The sequence below is a fragment of the Condylura cristata genome, unplaced genomic scaffold (assembly GCF_000260355.1).
Source record: "Condylura cristata isolate star-nosed mole 26May11 unplaced genomic scaffold, ConCri1.0 scaffold00014, whole genome shotgun sequence".
In the NCBI taxonomy this organism is placed as follows: domain Eukaryota; kingdom Metazoa; phylum Chordata; class Mammalia; order Eulipotyphla; family Talpidae; genus Condylura; species Condylura cristata.
The window spans coordinates 41,312,130-41,338,029 of NW_004567115.1; the positions used below are offsets into that span (position 1 = coordinate 41,312,130).

Consider the following 25,900-nt stretch of genomic DNA (forward strand, 5'->3'; position numbering starts at 1 on the left):
GAGACGTGTGAGGAAGGCCGCTTCTCCAGGGGCTGCCTGAGAACCAGGGCGCCTGGAGCCCAGCAAAGAAGCTGAGAGGGGCAAAATGAACTGGCAAGGAAGTGGACGCCTAGCTACTTAGACTTTGTGACACATGAAGGAATTTTAACTTAGTCTCAAAAGAGATGATAAAATGGCATTGTCAAGAGGACCTCTGGATTAGAAGCCACAACTTCCTGTACAAGCTCAGGTCCAACTAAAGAAACCCACAAAGTTGTGATAATGTGAGAAAGAACTCTAAGAGTTAAGATCATCACTCCAAAATCACTTTTTTATAAAAATCTTGTTCTTAAATGTCGGTTTTCAGACACAGAATTAATGCTGTGTTTGCAGTGAAAGCAGTCTCTGACGTTCAACTGGCAGTGGACATTTTTCTACATGTCTGCAGAAACTCTCATTTCCCCAGGTGAAAATGATGCAAGATTAAGAGCAACACACCCTACGGAGGCGGTGCAAAGATGGAGGCAGTGTTGCTCTGGGCAGGAAGCAGCAAGGGGCTGCTGCAACCTGGGAAGACCTCACAGCTCCCAGCAGCATCTGCTAAGAGGGAACAAAGTGACCTCCATCTGCCGAAAACCCGTCTCTCAGAGGGCAGCTTGTGGCCCCACAAGTTAGACTGTTCCTTCTGATATCAACATGACCGTATTATAGTGGCTGTTTGACTGGTCTCATGTCCTGTGCCAGTGTGTCCTGTTCACAGAGGACACCTAGGGGACACGAAATCCATCTCCCTGTGCAAATGAATTTCTAGTGAATTATTTGAGTAATGAGACTCTTCAGAATCTGGAAAATCTTAAATTATTTCATTTTGGCTTCTTAGTGTATTGAACTAGAAACAAACACAGGACACCTAGAGAAGCTCTGTGTTTTGAGGGGACAAAAATGTGTTGGTGGGAGGCATGATGTATATTTTCAGCATTTTAGCTTTAAATTTCATCAGCTGTGGCCTTGAGAGAATCACTATGGACCTCACCTAAGAAATGAGAGATTTGGGGTGGTGGCTCTAAACTTCCTTATAGCATTTAATGTTCTAAGTTTCATTTACCCTTCTCTGGCTAAGTACCCTTTAACTCATTCTATAACCACATGTATTCATTTTAAAAAAGCCCCAACCCCTGTACCTTTCCAGACACTTCTCAACTTTGCAAGTGATTAATCATATCTGAAATTCCAACTTGAATTATCTCCATGATTTCTATCTCCCTCTTCAACTGGGAAGCCAAATTGTGTTTATTACTGTCGAAAAGCAAAAACAAAAACCACAACCCAAGAGAATACATAGTGCTCTGTTATTCTCTTGTTTTCCTTCGATTTAGTGAACGTTTTATTTAAACAATAGTTATGTACTTTCATGTATCAGTAATGCTGTATGACTGGTTTATCAATACATTTGTTTCATCAGGCAACATATCAGTATCAACTTTAATATATGTTTGCGTATATATCTCTATAACTGAGTTGGACATAAAACATTACCTTCTATGGGTTCCAATCAAGAGTATTTGAAATTAGTTTTCAGGATGAAGTTTCCTATATCTTCCTAAAGATAAATCTGGTCTAGATATTTATTTTTAGAAAAATCTTTAGCCCAACCCAAGTCTGTTGCATCAGAATCTCTGATAGGACTAGATTACCAACATGGTTAACAAGAGTTCCAGGTGCTACTGAACTATCTAACACATCTGGGAAACACTATCCTAAAAGATTCAAGAAATTATACCCAGTCTTATAAATTACCCTGAAAACATCCCAGTCCTAATGCAGAGCTAAGTGAAATGTACAAATTTAAACGATATGTATAACTACATCCTTGAGTGTATAAGGAGAATAAATGTAGGATAAATATTAAGTTAGAGCATTACAGAATCTTGCCCATTCTCTAGTCTTTTATTTTCTCTTCATCTTTTTAAATGGAGAGCACATTGTTAAAGATATCAAAATTACTTATACACATTATGTTTCATAGTTATGTCGTGTATTTATGGTGTTTTCCTAGTTCCCACAATGTGTCTTGAGATAGGAATCTTTTGCACAGATTGACACTAAAGTGAGAATGTTTATGATAGGTACCATCAATGTTAAGAAATTGCTCAAATATTTTCCATCTTTCTTGAAGAATAGCAAGAATAAACTGTTCCTAACTGCAACAAGGGGAAGACAGCAGATTAGCTGAAGGATTTATTAATGGAAGGTTACAAGCAAAAGATACTTGAGGCAAAATCTGGAATCTCCTCCCATTATTAGCTTCTAGAAACTTGTAGTATCTGTACTTAAATATTTTTAAGAGGACATAGAAAACTTAGTATAGAAAACTTAGTATCGTATCGCTGTGCATACAAAGATAATGAAGTCTAACCTCAATTTTGTAACTGTTATTAAAGATTGTAGTCAGTTCAGCCATCAGTAGTGAAAATAAGCAAGTTAGTTGCAAAAACATGTCTTATGGTTAAATACTTATTTAAAAAAAATATAACTGTGGATACAAATGCTACCTTACAATTAAAACCTTTTTATCTATTATAGGCCTTTAAATTGACCATCTACTTCAGTTCTAGTGCATTCTAGGTTAAGCTAACTTGCAAGGCCAACCCAGATTCTAGGGTTGGGGAAATAAATTCTGCCAGCTGGAGGAAGCTGCAGGGTCACATTACAAAGGGGTCTGATGCGGACAGGGAAGTCAAGGCAACCACACTTGCTAAACATCTACAGGGTGGGGGTCTTACGATACCCACATAATATGTGACATCCAGTGGAGTCTCTTTGTGGGAATCAGAAATAGATCACATTTCTTAATATTTGTTCATGTAATCATCTGTATTCCTCTGGTACAACAGAGTTAGTCCCTCCAGAGAACATCTCTCTAAAGGAATTGCTGACACTCATGGCTACAGCATCTTCTAGGTGCCAGGCAGCGTCCCGAGCTCACTCTGTATCTCAGCACAAAAATAAGTGGTGGTTTGGAGTGTGGAATCTAGAACTTAGTTTGGTTTCAATTCTCATCTTACCACTTACTTGCTATGTGACCTTGGACAAATCAATTAGTGTTCCTGTGCTTCCGTTTCCTCTTAGAAGATAGGCTAATGATAATAAACATAATAAACATAACTTGTAAGGTTGAGAGGATTAAATCTGCAGTGATGTAGGGTAAGTGCTATTAATAATACCTAGAGCCTAGTACGAGCGGCCTGGCTGTTAAGCTGTTGTCATTTCATCTTCATCCTAACCCCTGTGGTGCTTATTTTTATAAGTTGGGACTAATGGAAACTCTGTCAGGTAGATTCTGTCATTGTCTCCATTTTACAGATAGGGATGTTGAGGTTCACAGAAGTTAATCAAAGTCACAAGTAGCAGGATACGTAGCCCCAGGACCTTATTTTGGCTCTTTCAGCAGATTCTAGATCTGAACTTTTAAAGTACTATATAACACAATCACACTGTAACAATGCTTCCAGAATAATTGTCTGCAAGTCAAACATTTATCTATTCGATTCTTAACCCCATTGTCAGCAGTTCAGAGAAGTTGATTTCCCCTACTACTTGCTTTTCACTTGAGCGAAAATAAGAGGCACCTCCATTGTAGTTGAAAGAACTTCAACATACAAGTAAATTAGGCTGGAGAGAGTGGAGCTGATGTCCACTGAGCATGTGTGACGTGCCAGGGCCATGGTACACATTTGGCAAGCGTCTTGTTGTATCTTCACAGATACACCACTGGGTATTTTTGGAAGTAGTGACAAAAGTCCGAAAGATGATGTATAGCACTGGTACCTGAACACACAGGCAAGGAGTTGGTTTATCAATCACACAGTCTTGGTCTTGGAAACTTGGGAGCTGGTTTCCTAACTTGGGAGCTGATCCTGTGAACCCAGAATCAGATGAGGAAACCAACTGATCAAGAGTGATCTTGCCTGAAGTCTCAAAGGGTCTGACTCCAAAGATCTCTAGAGAGCGCAGTTAAATTAAATATAAAGAGGCAATTGTATTGTGAACACTTTTGTAAAGATAATCATTGCCTATTTGTTTTAGAAAGGCAGAGTTTGACTTCTTCAAAGTGGCTGTGGTTTCAATATGATGAATTCTATTCACTTCTAGAGGAGATCTGTACCCTGGTGATCGCAGAGACTTTTCCTGAAGATGCGGGGATCTTTACATGCTCGGCAAGAAATGATTATGGATCTGTAACCAGTACCGCCCAGCTGCTTGTCACATCAGGTATGTGAGGAGTGAGAAGTGGACTGGATTCTGTTCCCCGCTACTTAGTGTGGTTCACCACAAGGTCCCAGGAGGAGAGCTCAGCCCTTAGGAATGCTCGCTGCTGCTCCAGGAGTCAGCCAGACAGCGTTTCATCAGGAAGCCTAAGACTTTGGAGAAAGGGGGCGTGGAAGTAGTGACAAAAGTCCAAAAGATGATGTATAGCACTGGCATCTGAACACACAGGCAAGGTGTTGGTTTGTCAATCACACAGTCTCGCTCTTGGAAACTTGGGAACTGGTGTCCTAACATCTTCCTGTGAACCCAGAATCAGGCTCACGTAGAAACTACCTCTGAATCAGGACCCTTAATTTCAGCAGGGCCGCAGCAGGCCTCTGCAGAGAACTGGACAATGTCCAGAGAGCTGGACATTGTTGTACCCGTTATGGAAAAAGTCACGCAAGGTAAACCCACTATGACTCAGAAGAACTGTAAAGATCTTAGAGATCAGATTTCATTGGTGGTAGATTATAATTCTTAGAAACTAAAGCAATATATTATTACAACCAAATATTCAAAACCATTGGATTTTTTTTTTCTTTTTACTCAAAACCTCTCAGGAATGCAACAGAACAGTTATTTCCTTTATTTTAACTTTCATTGACTATTGTCTGCGATTACTGACTGGGTTTTTTTTGTTGTTGTTGTTGTTGTTTTTTTTTTTTTTTGTATTCTTTTGTTGAGGTAGTGTTGATTTACAGCTTTGCATGTGATTCTGGGATATGGGTTCGCGCTGTGCCAGCTGAGCTACCATCCCACCCCACTGCCAGGACACCCACAGACATTCTGACTGGCTTTGATTTTATTTGTATAGCCTCACCTCTGTGACTTCTTTTATGGAATTTTAAAAATATCTCTCTGGCACACAGCACACACAGCAGGTGTCCGTACATGGGGTGTGGGCTGCCTCAGCTAGGCGAGGGGAGGGGGATCCCTGGGATTCCTTCCCTAGAGTCAGGAAGTGGTGCTAGGTGGCAGCAGAGGCACAAGCAACACAGCTGAGGGAGGTGCAGTGGGAACTGGAAATGCTTTTTGCATCTTCAGAAATGAAAAGTTGACCTTCCTGGGGAAATTGTTGAGACAAATGGTCCTTTACGATGAAAAGGAAACTCCAGAAGCTTGATTAGAGCCACAGAGCAGAAGGGATCCCAGTGTTTGGAGTCTGAGTTGGCTTGAAAATGGCCACACCAAATGGCTCCAGCAGTCTGGGCCAAACTCTGGACTTTCAAAGTCAGTGTGGCATAAACTGGCATGCAGTATTTTCCATTTTAATCTGGGATAAATCTGCTATAGGCCAAACACAATCAAATACTTTGGGGCTTCCAGTGTACCTCAGTGAGCATTTTTGAGTACATCCCCTACGCCCCACTGAGCTTTGTTTACTTAACTTTAAAAGGATGAATGTCCATGGCCTACCACAGACAACATTTATAGCTTGAGCTAATGTCAGTGGAGAACAAATGGGATGGAGTTTGACCCACAGGTTAAACTGAGAGGGGACAAAGCACTATTAGTTGGTCTTATTTGTGTTGGGTTCCCCTCCCCCCAATCCCCAACTTCTATCTTTAACTTTTGTTTGGAATTTGTTAATGAATTGGTGGTGGTTTCCCCACATGTGGGCACTTCAGGAAATGAAGCAGTGGCAGCCACTGAAAACAAGCGTGGAAGGATCCAGTCCTCCAAAGTGACTTAGCTGCCACATCGCTGAGATAGTACAATCATCTCTTCTTTAACATCTTAACAGAGCACAGGGGAAGCTCAGATGCTCCGGGACAATATGAAAATAGCTGTGGCATCTTATTACTCTCTCCTCCTCTTCTTTTTCCTTAGCCAACACTGAAAACTGTAGCTATGACTCAGTGGGAGACGCCAACAACGATCTCTTCCAAAACTTGCCTCCTCCCCCTCCACTCTTGGAAACAAGCTCCTTTGAGTTGGCATCAAAGAAACCAGCTGAGATCCAGCAGGTGAACAGCCCTGAGTTAGGACTGAGCAGGGCAGCCCTTCAAATGCAGTTCAGTTCTGCTGAGAGGGAAGCCAACGGCGTCCATCCCAGCCATGGAGTAAATGGACTGATTAACGGCAAAGCTAACACTAATAAATCTCTTCCTGCTCCAGCTGTCCTGCTCTCACCCACTAAGGAGCCGCCACCTCTGCTTGCCAAACCCAAACTGTGAGTATTTCTGCATGGTTTTATAATACTTTCCATACCCCTGTTAAGTTGCCTCTCTGAGCAGGGAGAACTTTTTGCCTGGGCTCAAGTACGTGGCAAGTTGTCCCTGGCTGATGGGACCTTGCCATTGAGTGGGGTCACTGAAAATTACAGCAGATGTTTAAAACTATAGAAGGTAAATGAGAAGCTTGGTTCCAATGCCCTTTGCTAAAAGCTTTAACTGGTTTCTACTGTGAAAATGTCAATTCATGGTGTGGCTTTGTGGTGTATTGCGAGGATGCGGCTGTCTGCCGGAGGGGGTGGGAGCAAGGCCTGCTTTGAGCTGTCGGTTAAAAGCACTTCCAAATGTTTAAAAATTAAGATTCGGTATGGAAATCCAAGTCAGACAAGACTGAAAGCTGAGGATGGAAATTCAGCTGTGAATTTCGGGGGTGAAACTGAGATAGGCAGGCTGGTCAGGAAGAAGAGTGCTCCTCACAACGCCAGTGACTTGGCTTTGGAGTTCTTGGAACTGCATCGTTCATGAATTCCACCTTCATATTTGATTTCCATTATTTTTTTAGGATGATAAACCTTCCATGAGCTGTTTCCGTTGGCACCATACAGCAGAGAGTTGTTATGAATGGAGCCATTACAATGTCAGAGAGAGGCAGAAATTAATTAACTCAAAAGGTTCTATCACACCATAACAAATCTTGAATTACTGCCCTGATAGAGGTCGGTGGAAATGTCAGAATCGTATAAAAATGTATACTTTCTCAACAAGGTCACATTTCCATGAGAATGAGTCTGTCAGAATCTGAGAAAGCCTCTTATAATTTCCCATGATGTCTGATGCTTTTTGATCTGGAAAGGAGGATAAGAAGAGTAGGAGTTTCTTTTTTTCCCTGGTAATAAACAGCCTCGTCTCCTCTCTCTGTTATCAATGTCTTTGTTAGAAATGTTGCAATAGATAACTGTTCAAATTAGAGTTCAAAACTGACATTTGTACATCACTTTAGTGTTTATTGAGTGGTTTCAGACGTTATTAGACTAATCAAATAACAAATCAGCCACATAAAGGTCTTGGATTAGCAAATGGCGGACTAATGGTGTAAAAGTAACTTCTGGACCACCTTGTGTTGTGGTTTCGAAAGTGTCTTGGTAGGACCCTGTGTGCAGTGTTATGCTCCATCCCAGCCCACTCTTAGCCTAGAGGGTCACAGGCTTTGTAGACAGTGCAGTGACTCCTTACTTACCATCAATGAGAGGATTTGGGAAACTGTGACTTTAAGTGAAATGGCGTGTAAGGAAGTCGGGTCTCAGTAATGCTTCTGTCTGCATCCGCCTGGGTTTTTTTTATTTTTCTCATCACTGTGATTCAAGAACCTGATGGGGTAGGGAAGGTGCTAGTTGTACTTTTCATGCCTCTACTCCAGCGCCATTGAGACTGAACAGGTGACATGCGTTCAAGAGTGAGAGTCTTAAAAAGGATTGATCTTGAGCCCCGGTCCATAAAATTAATTGCCGCTGCTGACTGCTTTTATCTGCATTTTTGAATATGTATTTGCAGTGCTTTTACTGAAACAAGGACCTGCTGTTCTGGGGAAGAAAAGGTAGTGTGTTTAATAACTAGGACTTGACTGGTCTCTGGGATAAGTGGAGGGTATCTCCCATTAATGGCTGTCATAAATTGGCTATAAATCACAGGAGGGCAAACATGAGGAGCTGTTAACAGGCTTTTACAGCCCCTCTTATCTCAGCAGTTTCAACAGCTCTTCAGCTTTTAGCTTCACTTTGCAGTGATGTTGTTGTATTTGCTGGAGGCCCCAGGGAGCATGTCCACAAAAGGCAGACAGAGAAAACCTGTTGCCATTAAGAGGAGTAGCTGAAGTCAGAGCCTGCAGGGTGACTTCATTATTTGCTTATTAGTCAGCCTTTCAGCATTAAATAAGACGCAAGAAAATGGACTTTGGTGTTTAACATCCATATAAAGAGGTTCTCGTCCGCCCCTATCACTGGATACTTATTTGTATCTTGGCTCTTGTAAATATTGCTGCAGTGAACTTCAGTTTTAGATACATTTTTGCATTAGTTTTTTCATTCATTCATACAAATACCTAGAAGAGGACTTGCTGGATCATATGGTAATTCTTTAACTTTCTGCGGCACCTCCATACTTTCCTCCATAGTGGCTGATTCAATTACAAAATAATTACATGCTTGATGTGACAAATCAAACTACAGCATAATTAAAGCAGACGTTAATACTCTCTGCTTTGTCTTCTCCAGCCTAATCTCTTGAGGTGAGACCAAGATGACTGGTGTGGTCTTTTCATTTATCTTCATGATCAGTTCATACAAGTTTTGCTTGTGTTTTAAAAGATGCATGATTTGATAGAGGAAGGCTATTGAATGGAACCTGCAAATAAATTAGCATGACATCTGTTGTTGATAATCAATGAGTACAGGTAACTGCCCAGGAAGATTCTTTCACACATCTGTTTATTTCTTTTCATACGTTAGGGAAAAATGAGGCTTTGCTTCCTGTGGTTGGTAATGAAAAACTATGGACTTTTCTAATACGCATCATCACCTTGGGATTTTTTCCCCCCATTCATAAAAAGAGAGACTTGTATTTTTGGCATATGGCATTTTATTCATCTGAAATATTTGTAATAAAAAAAAACAAACAATTGGGAGAGGCAAGCAAGAGGAATTAAAATATTTACTCTTGTACTAAATTAATCTAAAAATAATGTTTGATTCAGCATATTCTTGAAAAGAAAGTTCATCATTAAAAAAAACTACATTTTTTTTCTCAAATAGCTGCACAGTGTTCACAGGAAGAAAAAAAAAACCAAGACTAAAATGAAAAGGTAGAAACGTCATGTATTTTTTCTTGATCAAACCCTGCCTCCATCCTCTGTAGAAATCCCCCACAGTGCTCTTGCAAACACACCGGGCTGTCCCTAGGGGTCCCCTGGCTCAGCATCCAGGAGCCATCCATCCACTTTAGCTTGTGCATCTCCCAGGGTCTTAATCTTAGATACTCACCCTCAAGTTTAAGTTCAATGTGATTAAATGAGGCCATTCAGTAAGCACTGGTGCTTTGCGCCATTGCCCACTGGCATCCCTCACTGTTGCAGAAGTGTCCCAGCACATTAAACAGGAAAACTCACACCTGAGGTAATTTCTGTTACTTGGTATCTCACACTCACGGTTTCTTATCATGGTACAAAGAAAAGACACAGCAGAGTGGTGTTTAAGTAGTTTATCTCATCGGAGATAAAGAGAAAGGAGTAAACACCCTAACTTACGAACTCATATTAGTTTCCTTGTTCCAAGGGCACCAAATCAGTCTGTTGCCGCCCATTCTGCAAATAATGCCAGCAGGTTCTAAATATAGGGCTCCATGTGTTAGTAAGAAACAGAGTCCTGCTTCTGCTTATTCTTGACAAAACACAGTCCTTCAAAGGGATGGTTACGCATGGGGCCCCTAGGAATAACCCTGAAGAAACCCGTGAACACCGGCTTTAGTGGTGATGTGCAAAACAGAGAAGCACAATCCTGATTTCCCACTGAGCTCCTCTCCTAAGTTAGGCCAAACAATACATAAATAATGAGCTACTTTCAAGCCCCATTTATTTCTGCTCTGTTTATATTCTTCCTTTGTCTTGTGGGAGGCAGATAGAACAGATACCCATGCAAGAAGCAAAGGGAAAAATCAAAAGTTAGATTACTGAGGAGTGAGCAAGTTCATGTACCAGGAAACAGGACAGAACAGCAGGGAAAGTTCTACTGACTCGTTGCTGCAGTGCCAGAAATAAACAGCACATAGCCATAAAAGTCCATACTTTGGGGGAAACTGATAATGAAATGTTTCAGAGTTTACATATGAATTTAATCACCTTTCTCCTGTTCTTCCTGTTTTCTCTTCTCCCTCCCATCTGCTAAATCAAAGCAGTAGAATTCCCTGTCTTAAAAATGTGAAATGAATCAGACTAAACCAGGTTTCTTCAAATAACAGCATTTTACTTGAATTCTCTTCTTTCTCTCACTCCCATCCTTCCCTGCAATTGTTCCTACTCTTCTTGTCTCAAGACCCGGGTGGGTTCTATCAGCCCAGTCTTACCTTAGCAATTTTTTTCCGTCACCTCTGGCCAGACTGGACTGGCAGATGAAGATACGACTGCACAAATAAGCAATAATTTTGTGTAAATTTGGTGTAATTGCTTTGTGTAAAATCAAGGCACTGTCCCTGCACTGCTTATAGGAGTGAGAGATGATGAGCTTTAGAGACAGAAGAGAAGGCAATAGCTGCCCATGTCATTCTTATCAGCGACTCAGTTGTGCCAGGCTTTCTATCCTTGGAAGTTCCTTTGATTTCCTCCACACTCCTAGACACAAATTTAAGCACAAGCTGTTCCTTGCCTGGAATGTTCTACTCACTCCCTGGAATGTTCTGCTACTAATGACTGGCTCCTTCTTGTCTTTTCAAATCAGCTTAGTGTTCCCACCTTCCCTAACCATCCAGTCTAAAGCAGCCTCTGGCCATTCTCAAATAAATCATCCCCTTTCATGACTATATGGCATGTAATTATATCCAGTGGCATACCTGTTTATTGGTTTGTGTATAGCTTTTTTCACTAATACAAGAAGAGCTTTTGGAGAGTAGGAACCTCACTCTCTTTCTCTAGGACCTAGATCAGTGCCTGACATAAAGTAAATGTTCAAAACCATTTCTGAATGAATCAGAATTCATTTCTGAATGAAGCAGGCAAAGAAGAAGAGAAGGTCTTTCTCTAAATGTGAGAAGGGTCTCTTTCAGCTGATCATTTATCTTATAAACTGAATGAATAATGAAGAATTAAATACAAACCTTAGGGGATGGAAATTAAGCTATTTAATTTGGGAAGTATTTCGACTCCTTCCTCACTTCTATGTTCTTATTTAATTACCATCTCATTGTAAAGCATTTGGGAGAAAATCAGACTGTTGGAAGGTCTAGAAAGACATTTGCATTCTCTAATTCATTTGCAGTGACATTTGGCCACAGTACAAAGTGCTATTTCAAGGTGTGTGTACTTGACATGTTAACACTCCCTCAGAAGCCAGATTTCTGATGAAGGGCTAAGCACGTCGGTGCTACTCCCTTCCCATCCTGTTTATGTTGGACTGCTGCTTGATCTCAAATGTGTGGCTTGGTCAGTATAACTTAGAAAGTTTAACATTTTTCCATCCTTTAACCTTTAATCTGTAGGGGTCAAGATCTCATTAAATCACTGTTTAACATTAGGCTACAAATGGTTTCTTAGCTTCTAGTATGAGCCTTACCTGGTAGATTTTAAATGTGTGTGCAAAGTGCGCAAACACATGCAAAGATACTATAAATAGAAACAATTTAGGGCAAAGTGAGTAACAAAGGTTAAAGAGATAAATACCATACCTTTAAGCAATTGTGAAACATTTCTTTAACTTTAAAAACGGTATTTAAAAATCTAGCATACCTTTTATTCCCTCACATTAATTGAGCATCTGCAGTATGCTGGATAATGCTAGGTACAGAGGATACAAAGATGACGCAGAGAGTAATCTTATCTTTAAATAATCTATACTCCGTTTATCTGTAACATTGGCAAGAGCAAACACACAAAATCCTGTTCACCTCCTAACATTATTTACGTGTTGTAGAGAAATTACTGATTCCCAAATCAGTGTCCATGCAATCCAAATACCTTGTTTTCCCAATTTAATGTTTGTGAGATAACCCATTCTGCTTTTGATTCTGAAATTTAATAGGCACCAACTCCCATTTCTGGCAAAATGGTTTTCCTTATCTGCTGAGTATAGTCAAGTAACAAAGCAATGTAGAAATATTGAGAACTATGGGTTCAAAGTTTATTATTAGAGAAAAAAGCATAGGCTAGAGTAAAGTTTTTCAATTACTGTAACATCTCACATCACACTCACCAAACGCATTGGAGAATGAACCATAAAGAACATAAGTTCATCCTGGTCATAACTCTAATAAATATGGGCTCTTCCTCAAAACAACAGGATGGTAATTTTGCATGAACAGTGTTGATGTTGGATCACCTTGGAAACAATCCCTCCCTAAAATGGAAAGCCCAATCAAGGAACTTCCTGAAGTATGAAACTTTTAATGGGGAGAATAACATTTTGACGTATTCTTCCTTGTGAATTTTTCATGTAAATATTGACTCTGACACAGTGTCATGCTCTTAGATAATAGGATAATAGTACTTTGCTTTACTATGATGAATGCAATATTTTAATTACATTTCCAGAAGAAAGTTGAAACATTATTGTTATGGTTAGTCTTATTTGGTGTCTAAAATATATTTGGAAATACCCGTAGATACCTTATAAACACTGTAAGTGGTGCTCAGCCATTCATAAGAAATGCCATATGTACAACCCAAATATCAGATATTTTCCATGAAAGTACAAGCTGGTGCTTTCTTCCTGTCTCATCTGGCCTAAATGTGTATGAGAGCTCTTTTGGTGGGTATATAATAAAATTGAACAAAGTAGTTCCTGCTAAGCAGGGACCTTTTATTTTTAAGGAGGGATAGTCTTCAACACAGAAAGATGGAGCCATATATGAAGAATATGCCCAGGGGTAATACTGAGAATCTAGTGTCAGAGTAGTAGCAATATATTGATATCAAAAAAGTACTAGAATGAAAATATTATAAGCAATTTAATGTTGATTTATGACAGTATAAAACTCTTTAACCAACTAAAATATATTAGAAATAGACCAAAATGTTACTAATGGTTTTTTAGTGGTGGATTCTTGAATAGATTATATTTTGTCATTAATTAATCCTGATTTTCCAACTTCTCAACAATGCTTGTAACTTCTATAATTACAAAGTACTTTTATTTTTAAGATTTATTTATCTATATAGAACTGGGGTGCAGGGGCCTTGAAAGGATTCACCAGAGACTCAGTGGGGAGCAGAAGAGGCAGGCTGATGAAGTGCACTGCTGAGGGGAGCAGCGTGCGAGACAGGAGAGGTCTGCTGCGCCAGGTGGGTCACCTCCAAGGCTGGGGATTGAACTTGCACTGGAGCAGCTGGCTAGCTTGCAGTGCTGTGTCCTAACCTGTGGCACCACCAGGGAGGGCCCACAAAGTATTTTTAAAAGTTCTTCCAATCCAGTCTCTCTTATCCCCTCTCCTCCATTCAACCTCCATTTGTTTTATTCTGACTTATACACCTATGATGTATAACAGTAACCAAGCTCAATTTTGAGCACAGTTGGGAACAGAGTTTTCTGGTACTGAATGCTCCTATCACTTCTTTCTTCCTGGAAGCCAGTAACAATCAGGATTCCATCTGGGAGTCTTCCTAAAAAGCTTCTCCCCAAAATGTCCTGGACTCCAGCATGACTTTATTCTTCCACAAACACTCTCCTCTAACACCAACATCACCCCTGCAACCAAAACTCCTTTTCCTGAAATTTTACATTTTAGGCTTTTAAGATTAAAAGTAAAAATAATGTTTCATTTCAAAGCCAAAAATAAGGTAAATATTTTAAGAACCAACATTGAAACAGAAAATACAATAAAAAACTTTTCCCTTAGATTCTCCCTGGTGGCTCAGTGGGTTAAAGCACAACACTATGAAGCTAGTAGCAGCCACTTCACGAGTTCCATCCCCAGCCAGGGCGCTGACCCACATGGCACAGCAGACCTCTCCTGTCTTGCCTGCTGCTCCCCTCAGCAGTGTACTGCGTCAATCTGCCTGTTCTGCTCCCCACTCTGTCTTTGGTAAATCCTCTTACCGCCCCTGTACCTCTGGCCTGTACCACAGTTCTATATGCATAAGTAAATATTTAAAAAAAATTTTTTTCCCTCAGAAAAGCTTTTATTTCCTGGAACCCATTTGAAATGAGAGAGTGAGAACTCAGATCATTCAGCACTGTTTTATGACTGTCTTTCAGTCATATTCAGCACTCTGAAGACAGTACAAAGAAGTGGATAGCTGGTGGTACTGGTGTGATACTGGTGTGATGGGGCTGCTATGTTTAATTTGGTGATTCTTGAAAAGTATTATAGAAATCATCCAGTTATTATGTAGGGTGAGAAAGGAAAGCAGATCAGGGTTCTGAGCCAGGTCAGGGTTCAAGAGGAGAACAGACTAGGACTTGAGAAAATGGAACAGCTCAAAAAAATGAATCATACGCAATAAGAAAATGATTCGCACCAACAGTGTCAGATAGGAAAATATGGAAAGTGAACAATTGTACTCAAAGAGAGGTCTCTGAAAGTAGTAACTCTCAGGAAAGAAGGTACTTTCAAGTAATAAAGGAATTTAGGATATGTCTGTTTGAGTGTATAGTTGAAGTGGGAGTTAAGGTCACCAGAGTAGAGGAAGTGGTCAAGGAACCGCATTGTCAAGATGTTAGAAGGAATATTAACTTGGGTGATAGCCACAGGTGATGGCAGGAAACCTGATGCTAAATAGTCAAGTCACTGAGAAAAGTGAGGAAATGGCCAAGGTTGTGGGTGATAACAGGGAAGAGTGATTATAGGTGGAGCACTTGGACTTCAAAAGAGAAGCAGATGTTGAGTTGGCAATGTGTTCTACAAGGAGCTGGCAAGCTGAGAGCATCCAGAGCCCTCTGTGCTCAGAGAAGACCACGCTGTGTTCAGTAACACCATCAAGGGAAGCTAGATTTCAATTAAGACCAAAGCATTTCCAGTGAGAAGTTTGAGCAAATGAGAATGCTGATTAGAAACAAGGACTCCACCGACAGTGGCAGGAACCCAGAAAAAGGACTTTGGGGTCAAAGAACATGAGAGGGTTGTAGGGGAGAGGTTTGTGCCTGCAGTGGGAGAATGAGAATGTTACCCTGGAGATCTCTGGCTATTCTGTCATAAAGGACAACAGAGATGAAGCTGACACAGCCATTTCTGGTGTAACTCTTCCTTGTTAGCCCCCTGTTTATTTCCGGTACACCTGAGTACCAGCATCCATTTTGTGGTACCCTCTCCCTCCACCCAAGTTAGACCTTGAGTCAGGTTTTGATTGAATAATGTTTCCTACATTTGGACATTTTAAAGCAATTATTCTCAATGAATCAATCTCCAATTCATATTTATTGAATTTCAGTTCTTGTCTGCAACTTTTACTGCTAGAGAATTTGTCTACTACAGGCTGAAATACATCATTTGCCAATTGTCTACCATTGATTTATTTTTTCTGTAAATTGTAAATGTAAGTTTTTCATTCATGCTAACACATCACCTAATAATAAGAAAGTTAGTAATGGAGGTTTATTTTATGTGGTGTCTATTACATGGCTGAAAGCTGATTGTTCACTTTCTCAAATTTATGAAACATTGTTTCTGTACTTGATTAAAATTGGAATTTCATAGCCTTGTGGATAACACCAAAATTGATATCTAATTAAAAAAAAAAAACCTTTCCTACATGTATCAAGGAGTTAGATTTTCTTTCATTTGTTTTTGAGAATAAGGCATATACTAAGCTAATGTATTAAAGCATGTGTATTTTCATGGAATGACTCAGCTAGATAAGTTAAGGTGTCAATTTGAGCATACATTTGCTTCACTAGTCAAAAGAAAACTGCAATTTAATTGCAATCAGAACTTCCAGCTTTCCTCTCCCAGACTCGCTCTTCTAGCCCTGAAAACTCATGCTAGAATAGTGACTTCTCTGTAAAGGCTATTGTGAGGATATACGTTGATTGGAAAGGTTTTTGATGATGCTTCAACAGTATACTCTAGCAAATTTGTACATTCATTTCTTTCCCTACCACCCCATTATGTTTGCTGGAGCTCCCTACCCCTTCTCAACTCAGAAGCCTCAAAGTTGACTTGCTCTGTGTCCCACTGCATTTCACAACATTCTTTAGGTCTTGTTCCTTATTTTAACATCCTGATGTCTGTATCCATGGTAGGCAGCATTTGAGGGACTCCAGCTGTGGACCTCCTGCTGAGGAGGTGACAGAGTCATTGAGTTATTAACAAACCATCCAAAATGTTTACTTCACTCTATATGTGAGGAACCAAAAAGAGTAGGTACAGTTCTCTCGCATTTTTTTCCTCAGAGGAGTTTATAAATAGGTCAAATACTGATAATTATATGCCTCGGCTGTAGTTTCCAACGTGCTGCTTTCCTAGTAATTGCCATTAAATAAGAAGGTTGTGAAAGATTTCTGGAAAGACCACAAATATTTTCTTGTCTTTGTTTTCTTTGTTGAAATAGTTCATCTGCCATCTGGTTTTGGGGATGTATCATTATGTGTAGTAATGTTTGCAGCGGGGTGGGGGGGGGAGCTCATAAAACATGGCCCAAGATAAATGCAGTGCAAAGTGAAAATGCCCTTTGTTCTTGAAATAGAGTATGTAGCTAGGACCTCCAAACAAAACCAGGGAGATGACATTCTTGCTCTGACGCTGTTTCCATGTCTGGTGCTTTCCTCCTCCTCTTTGCTGTTACTTTCTCTGAAGGCTGTCCTAGGAATCAAAAGTGAAATATTCACAAACCAATTGTATACATACCAGAAGATCACTCATGAGGGAGCTTTCTAGAGTAAGCTTTACTTCATGTTTGTTCTAAATACTATCCCTTTAAAAAGCAAAAACAATTTGGTTTTGTCATTATTCAAACTTTCCGATACTAAATAACTGCCTTACTGCAGAGTAAGTGCAATAAAGAATTTTTTTTTAAATTCTCACCGCAGTTTGGCAGAGATTTCAAAAAATCTTAGTAGATTCAGATAGATGGCGCCTGAAAGATCTATTACTCAAAAAGTTGATATATGCTGAGAACCATTGTCCCCATTTTCACCATGGTATCAACTAGAGAGAAATGTACATTTCCTTATTTTATAGTATGACAAAGCGCTAAAGCTGTCTTTATGGAATGAAACTCGTTTGCACTCATGGTGCTAGTAGTAAGCAATCTAAATAAAACAGAATTCCTGCTAAAGTTGGAAGTGGAATGGAAAGTAGGTGCATAATTAAAATTTTGTCTCTATTGTTGGTCCTTTAGTCAGGACAAAGGGAGCCACCAGCCAGAATTGACTCTACAGTTTGCCTGGTGCTGCTTTGGATCTGATGCTGCCTCTCTCTGCTGTCCTGTCAGACCTGAGTATTCTGAAGTAAAGGAAAGGCAGACAGGCACCTCTATAGTCATCAACCTGGGTCCAGCTCAGCCCCAGATATGTAAATCTGGATTTGCATGGAATGAAGTGGATGACAGGGGTCTGTGCTCACTAGGAGGGATCAAAGACATCCACCAGTTGGGGTGCCCTTGGGAGGCTATGTCCAAGGCCAGGTCCTTGTGATGGGGCCAAGAGGGAAGCTAGCCTGAGCTAGACAGCCATTTCCTTAAAACTTGACCTCTCAAAAGCAGCCAAGCATTACCCTCAACTTTGTGGATGTCTCAGGATAGATTAAAGTCCCAATGCCATCTCTTTCCCCTAGAATCCATATTAATCTGTATTGTACACCCCAAGTGATCTAGAATAAAATAATTTCAGTTGAGATGAGATCCCTCTTACCAACTTCATTCCACTTGGTCATAAGCAGTCTAGCAGATCGAAATACCAGGTCATACTTCCTCCCAGTATCACACTGACCTTTCTTATTCGAGGAAACAAGCTGTTCATTTAGCATGCATTTCAGCACACTGTTCAAAGGTGAAAAGGGATATATATATATATATATATATATATATATATATATAGAAAATGATAAAAAAAATATATACACAGTTATAAGCTGCCTCTACCTTGTGCTGGCCACTAGACCCCTGCCTTGACAAGGTAGATTAGTAGCTTGAATATTTATTTAGATAGAAGCAATTATGTCAGCCTTAATTTAGAAGAAGAAGTGGACATCCTCCCCCCTCTCCCAAAGCCTACTTACATCTCCTTAAACAACCTGCCCTCCTCAGTGCTAGGTGTTTCTGAGTGTAAAGTCACCCTGGCTCTAATCTCCATCCAGAAGCCGCCTGTCTAAAGTGGTAGGCCAGGGGGCGAGGACTGAGGCGCTCATCCGCCCTCCTCCAGCCTCCCAGCCAGTTTTGGATTCAGCCCCACCCCTCTGCTCCACTCCAAAAGAATCTAGTGGTCAAGTTTTCCCTTGCTCAAATTAGCTTCCTCCTTGCTTGCTTCACACTTTCAGTAGGGACATGGGTTTCCCCTGTCCTTTTCTGGTAAGTCAGCAACAACTTATCAATGACTTTTTACTCAACTGAACTGAGGACACTCCTATCCTCTAATTGTTTTTACTGCTTAAGGAAGAACAAAAAATATACATACCCATTCAACCCACCATGTTTACATAAATGCAAGTTTGTGACTTTGGAGCTTGTTTTTAAAGGCAAATACTTTCTGGCCTAAGAAAGCTGTGCAGGGTGAAACAGTGTTCACCACTGCCTAGCTGGTGGCCTGGAAAAGCTTCTCAGTGCCCTGTACCCTAGTCTCAGTCTCTCTAGTAGAAGGGAATTAGGAGAGCACTGACTTCGAAGGCTTATGGTCGCAGCAGGAAAACTCGCAAACACAAAGTGTGCCACAAGTTTTAAGTGGCATTACGTAGCATCATTTTTGCTGTTACTAAAAAAAAAAAAAAATGTTAACAATCCTTTGTGACTTGACTGCATGGATGAAAAGTTGCTTAAAAAGATTGTGAGGGAGGAAAAAGTTACAGAAAATCACAGATAAATTAGGAGTTTTTTATTTTGTTTTTTCATCTCATCCTACAGTTCCTGGAAAGTTTGGGAAGGCAAAGCTGACCCTTGCAGACAGTGGTAACATGCAGAGATCAGTGTCTAGAGGGACTGTGACACTGGAAAGACCGGTTCTGCCCCTCCAGGAAGAGGTGGAAATTGCATCCAGGGACTCTAACAAGTTGCATATCACAAGAGGGGGTTGTGCTGCTGGCAGGCTACAGAACAAGGCTAGACAAGTTCTTTTGTGCAAGCTTAGATGTGCCATGCTGCAGAAAGCACTGTTCCTGGATCACTGGAAGGAGGAAGAAGGAACCTCTTGTGACTCATGTTACAGGCTGAACATTCATTCTGACATATCACACTTTCTGCTTTGAAATGTTGAAGCCTTCACCCCACAGCATTTTAGTAATCAGCTGAACTGTCTTTAGACAGATGTATTGGCATATCATCCTGTGTCAGCCCAGTAGACAAAATAAACCTAGAACTTACATGCAAGTCTCTGACAGTTGTACAGAGCTTACAAGAACTTTGGACACTTTTCTGCCAGTTCTCTTGAAGCTCCCACTTTCGCTTTCCCTTCCCTATTGTTCATGTAATTGACTGACTTAGAATCAGTGCTAAATGGTAAATAATGAGATGATCTAGAGAAGACTTGAATCATTATATACAGGTGAAATTTAATATATATTGTTTGGGCTCAGCCTAGAACTATCTGAATGACAAGTAGCCTTTTCTTGGGGGAAACCAATCTCTCTTCTGTGCTTGTTTATTCCTAGACCATTGTTGAAGGTTCAGAATAAGGTGGTGTGTAAGGGAAATGTTATTTAAGGCTAGGAACTATCATCACAAAACTAAAACAACAACAACAACAACAACAAAACATAGGGTTTAAGAATGGTTCCAAAAGACACAACCTCAAAGTACAAATCTTCTCTTAAAATATTTCCATTCAGTCTAAGATTATCAAAGGAAAATCAAAGAAAGTTGAACTGATGTAAAACATAACTCATCAAAGCATTAAAATAAATGTGATATAGATTTATATTATATGATCCAATAGTATATTCTTTAAAATTCATGTTTGCTCCCTTTAGAGTTCACACACACACACACACACACACACACACACATACACATATCCTAACTGGAACATGAGCATGTAGCTAAGTGTTCCCTTCTTGGTGGTATAATTGGTAACAAGTAACAGGGGTGTTCCTCACACTCACAAGAAAATTGATATTGTGTATCCACAGTATAACCCAAGCACAAGTGACTATAAGAATTTATGGTACAACATTTGGATTTAAAATCCTTGGTGTTATATAAAATGCAGAATATCTTCATTCCTAATCCTGAAATTCTATAAATCCACTTAACTGTTTTCCTTTTAAATAGGGGAGTGCTGAATAATAGCTGGATTTTGTTAACATTTAACAAATGCATTTCTTTTTTCATTGTTGAGATGTGTTGGAAAGTAAGAACCAATATAAGTATAATTTGATTGTTTTGATTATACAATATTAGTGTGTCTTCATTACTAATGAAGTGAACTCTCTTCATCAGTGTTATACCTGTTTGTAGGATCTCAAATTCAAATTACCTAAGATCAACTTTATGCTTAGAAAAATCATGAGGCCTAAAAATGTTTTTCTAAATTGGACCTAGTGTTCTAATTGATATCTTAATTAGGAAGATCAGCATTAACTACAGCAACTTATTTACCTGTAAAAACAGTCCTAATTTACTGTTTAAATCTGCTTATTAAATAGTGGCATAAGTCCTGGCTTTTAATATCCTTTTTAGCTAAGAAAGCCATCTGTGTTCAGTAGATAGAGGGAACCAGCTGTACTTTTTTCTCACCCAGAGCCAGCGGAACTGGACAGCCAGGTCACACACCTCCCCAGTGGCATCTTGTGCGGGATCGACAGGTCTCGTACGTTGTTCTCATTGGAAGGGACTTGGGGTGGCACCAGAGGTGAAGGGATGGTGCAGTTTGAGATTAGACATAGCTGACAGTTTTCTTTTTTTTAAATTTGGATGTACTTCTGCTTTGAACTCCTTTCACCTCAGGGAAACCACTTTCTCCTATGACTTCAACTCTGTCTTTACTCTTCATTAGCCTTTATTTTGGATAAGCAACTGTAAAGATTTTTTCAAAACCAGGTTCAAGGACTATAATAGTTATAGAAGTGAAATTTGAAGAAAATGGTCACTTTTAGTACCAAAATTTGAAAGACGAGATACACTGGGCAGGGGTGTGATAGTAGTAATATCGGGGTAATTATGGAAATGTTCCGAAGCACCTTCCTTTATGTACATAGCTGGGTTTGAGTCCTTTTCATGACCCTCAAAGCTTGGGCCTGTAAGCTGTGCAACAGCTCTTGCAGTGTATACTTACTTCTGCTTGCCCCTAAACAAGCCTTGCTCCTACCCAGTGGGCATACCCACTGAGTTAGAAAAATTGGTCAAAATGCCCAAGTACCTTTCTCATGAACAGACAGATCATCCCTGGGTGCGTCCCAGGGTCCTTGCCCTCATTCATCAGGCCCCAGAGTCTTGCCCCAGAGTCTTGCCCACCATCCCCAGGAAGCCATGAGGAGGAGGGAAGGAACTTAGATGTCAGGCACTTTGCTCTTACAGGAACCTCAGCACTAATTGAAATAAATTATTATCCGAACTGGCCAGTTTCTCTCCCTCTTCTCACCATCCCATTTCCATTTTGTGGTCCTGACAGAAGCAGGACCTCAGAAAGAGATGAGGTGGTAGCAGGGGACGAAACCCACTTCCCACTGGTATTTTAAAACTTCTTTTACTTTCAGGTTTTTTTTTCTCCCATATTTCCCTGGGGAACTATTGCTTTGCAGTACACTCCCTCATTGCACCCAAAACCAGTGGTCATTGCTGAGAATCCCCTTGAGGGTTTGTGTGTTTTGGTTTTTGTTTTTGCTGAGCACATTAATTGCTGGGTCTTTATGCTGATGGTTTCTGGAAAAGTAGGGATTAAGAGCTTCATTATTTACTCTTCCCCTCTCATCCTCCCACATTTGCCAGTTACTATTTTTACTACTATATAAAAGATAGTTACTCCTACTGGACATTTGACTAACATCCCATAGATTAACTCAAACTTTACCAAAGGGAGGCAACAGAGAAAGCCCCAGAAGTTCTCTAATGATATGCTATCAGTGGCATGAGGTCTGCTGTGGCAAGTCCACCCTTGGCTACATTTTAATTTGACTTTATTTAGTACCTTTATTTTGTTTCCTGTTTCTTTCTCAAGAATGGCATGTAGGGAATATGGGATGTTTGCCTTGTTAATTACTCACCTTGGTGTTTCCGGATGGCCTTGCTTAGGCAAACATCACACACACTCACATTCGGTATGTATGTATTAGCAACTTTGGCCTATATCAAGAGCTTGGAGGTATCAGGGTTTGTTTAGAGTGTCTGGGTCTTTGGGTTGTGAAGCGGTTCAGTTCCCCAAAGACCAAGTTCTCACTTGTCTCCTGAATAAGAAGGATGAGGCAGAGCCAGAAGCTCTATTTATTTTATTCTGAAAAAGATGATTTGGAGGATGCCCCCATGGATGCCATTCACTTACACCTGTGTCGTGGGGTCCTCCTGTAATTCTAAGAAAGGATGGAACAGTGTGTCTGGCAGAAAGGAATGGAATCACCATGACTGGCTGTGACAGTCATCACCCATTGGTGAACTTGCAGAGGGCCCCAGTCGTCACCCATTACTTGAAAAAATCAGAATTGAATTTGGGTGGAGCAGGAGGGCCGTTGTTAGGGAGCTAACAAACAGTGAAACATCATCTGTCACATGTTTTCAATCATTCCTGAAGATTGGCCTTTTGAATTCATGCTTCTGCTGACTTGTGACCTCAGTGTCAAAAATGTGCTGACAGTTGTGATGAAGAAACAGGGAGGGAGAAGCAGACCACTGGAGGACATAGCAGTGAGGGCAAGGGTGAAACACTCGAAGTGAAATATGTAGAGAGAAGAAAGGACTGTGTTGGCCTGTGGGAGTAAGGAAGCCTGAAGATGAATGCTTTCCTCCCAAATTTCATTCTGTCAGAAGACAATGTTAGGTGCCTTTCAGAGCACAGCCAGGACATGGAAGCTGATAACTGTGTTTTCTGTATTTTCTCTCTAAGATCTATGCGTGCAAAGCAGAATGCCAGCTTTTGGTTGTCCCCTTTTAAACACCTCAGAATGCTTAGTCTGACCTACCAAATGAAAAGGGCTCTAGCGCTTCCAATAGCCCTCAACACCGTGGCAGGGAGGCTTCTGACAAGATGGCCACAACTCTGAGATGACTCAGATTGTTGATACAAAACATACTTGGGGCCTGCTAAAAAAAAAATCATATGCATGGAACAGCATTTTTGAGTGCCAGATGGAGAAGACATCTGTAGAGTGATAAACTACAGAAAACACACTTGCCTGATTTAGGCACATTAGAAGAGAATTGTTGGCTTTGATAGTAACGAGGAGTTTAGGAAAAATTGTCTCTATGTACAGCATGTTCACTTTATTTAATGGATCCTACAAATGGCAGATGTCAGTTTTTTTCCAAGACCATTTTCTTTACTAACAAGGTGCTGTGCAGTAAAACAGAAGCACATGGCTTTGTTTCCTGAACTTTCCTGCATTCCTTAATGAAATTCTGGTTGTATCCACTACCATTTCAATCTCCACATATACAGCACCTATTAGTAGGATGCTTCCCCTATGTCTACGCAACATTCTGTTAGTCACACAACAAACTGAGAGCAGTTCAGAGGAGAGGGATTACTGAGCCGTCTTGCTCAGTCTTCCAAGGGGAACGGCTGATTGGTAGCTAAGTGGCTCGCTGCACAGACCCAGGGCAGTGTGATTTTCTGAGTGGCAGCAGCCATTGCTGCAACACTTGCATCGCTCGTGGGCCAGCGGCACTGGGGCTTCACCTGCATCCCGACACGCTCCCTAGACTGTGAAGTTCTCTTGGAGGCAAAGCAGCAGCGAATTCCAAGTGTGGAGAGAATCCGACCACTCACTCTGTCATTTTTCAACTGCAGTACCTTTGTTTTATTCCTCAAAGTTGAAGGCTGTTACACTTTGAAATTTTCATTAATTTGTGACCAAAAACTGATTGGAAGAAAAGGGAAACTGAAAACTAGTTATCTAGTAAGGGTTTGGAACCAATTATCTTCAAGTGTCATTGTCCATAACAAAGGTATCATTTTCAATAGATGCACATTTTGAACAATAACATGATGGGAGGTCTGTGTGTGTGTGTATGTGTTGCTGGGGTTGGGGAGTTAAGACCTCAAGAATGCAGGATGACTATGGGAACCTGGATGGAAGACCCAAGCAAATGCGTGAGACTTATGTGGGGCAAGTGTCATGTAGAGTCCATGAAGTTGGGTAATTGCAATTTTGTTTCTTCATCATGTATTCTCGCTACCATTGTACTATTTCTGCGCCCACACCCTGTCCGCCCACACCCTGTCCGCCTGGCCATCCCTTTTCCAGGTCTTCCAGACTGATCCGTCTGCTTCAGTTCTCCCTCATTGGCCCTCTCAACCCTCATGTTCACACCTACTCTGATGAAGAAATCAAATTCTTTAACTTACATGATTTATATTCATATTTTATATAGGTAACAGCTAGCATATTACAAGTTGCACATGGGAGCAAGTATAATATTTATGGAACAAAATTTTAAATTATAAAGCTTCCCTTAAAACAGACATAAGGAAAATGGTCCAGGCAGGGGGGGAAGGTCCATTTTTGATAAATAGAGAAGCAGCAGCCTCCCCATCACACAGTGGCAAACTGACTCCTACTGCATGATTTTTTTTTTCAGATCTGCTTTATTACTGCTTTCATTGGAATCTGGCAATTCCCTAGTATTTCTGGCTTGCAGCATTTATTTATGTCATTTCTTCTCTGATTTAGCAGACACTTGCTTCACTTTAAAGCACCTCCTGATTTGTAGGTTGCGTGGGGCTGCTTACACAGACCACAGACAGTGTAGTAATTCACTGCTTCCTCTTAAACACCACATCAGAGGGAACTTGGAAAATGGTGCTATTTCTAGTAGATGGCTATTTCCTATGGTATAAAAAGCATTTGCCAATTTTATAATGCTACTTGGAACATATGTCCGTAATCATCAAATGGCTCAAACGTAGGAAAACATTGTTTAAAATGTTTTAAAAAATGAGTTATAAAAGAAAACTGATAGCAACAAGATTCTGTATACCTATTGCTCTTAGAATTACTCATTTGGGGATGCACTTTTTAAGAATGTAAACTGGGCCCTCCCTGGTGGTGCAACGGGTTAAGAGAAGTGCTATAAAAAGCTGGCTGTAGTCACTCCTTGCAAGTTCAATCCCCGGCCAGAAAGCTGACCCACATGGCTCAGCAGACCTCTGCTGACCTGCCCACTGCTCCCCTCAGCAGTGTACTTGGTCAATCCACCTGTTCTGCTCCCCACTCTGTCTCTGGTGAATCCTCTCACCATGCCTGTACCCCAGTTCTGTGGGCATAAATAAATAAATCTTAGGGGATAAAAGAATGTAAACCTTCTTCAGCTTACGTCTTGTTTTAAGTTTTGCTTTTTAGAAGATAGTGAAAATACTGCAGATCATATAAAAAACACTAAAAATCTGGTGGTGGATGTCTATACTTTGGACACTTGATTTTCATCCTCCCAAATTTTACCATTTTTT

General features: G+C 40.5%; 1 protein-coding gene across 1 annotated transcript in view; it reads left to right on the top strand.

Moving 5' to 3' along the window:
• Positions 1–25,900, top strand: part of PALLD (palladin, cytoskeletal associated protein) — a 319,952-nt gene that overhangs the window by 151,315 nt on the left and 142,737 nt on the right. Inside the window, exons 8-9 of the mRNA XM_004682387.1 lie at positions 4,132–4,251; positions 6,121–6,463. Coding sequence (XP_004682444.1) covers positions 4,132–4,251; positions 6,121–6,463 — 463 coding nt within the window. The remainder of the gene's footprint in view (positions 1–4,131; positions 4,252–6,120; positions 6,464–25,900) is intronic.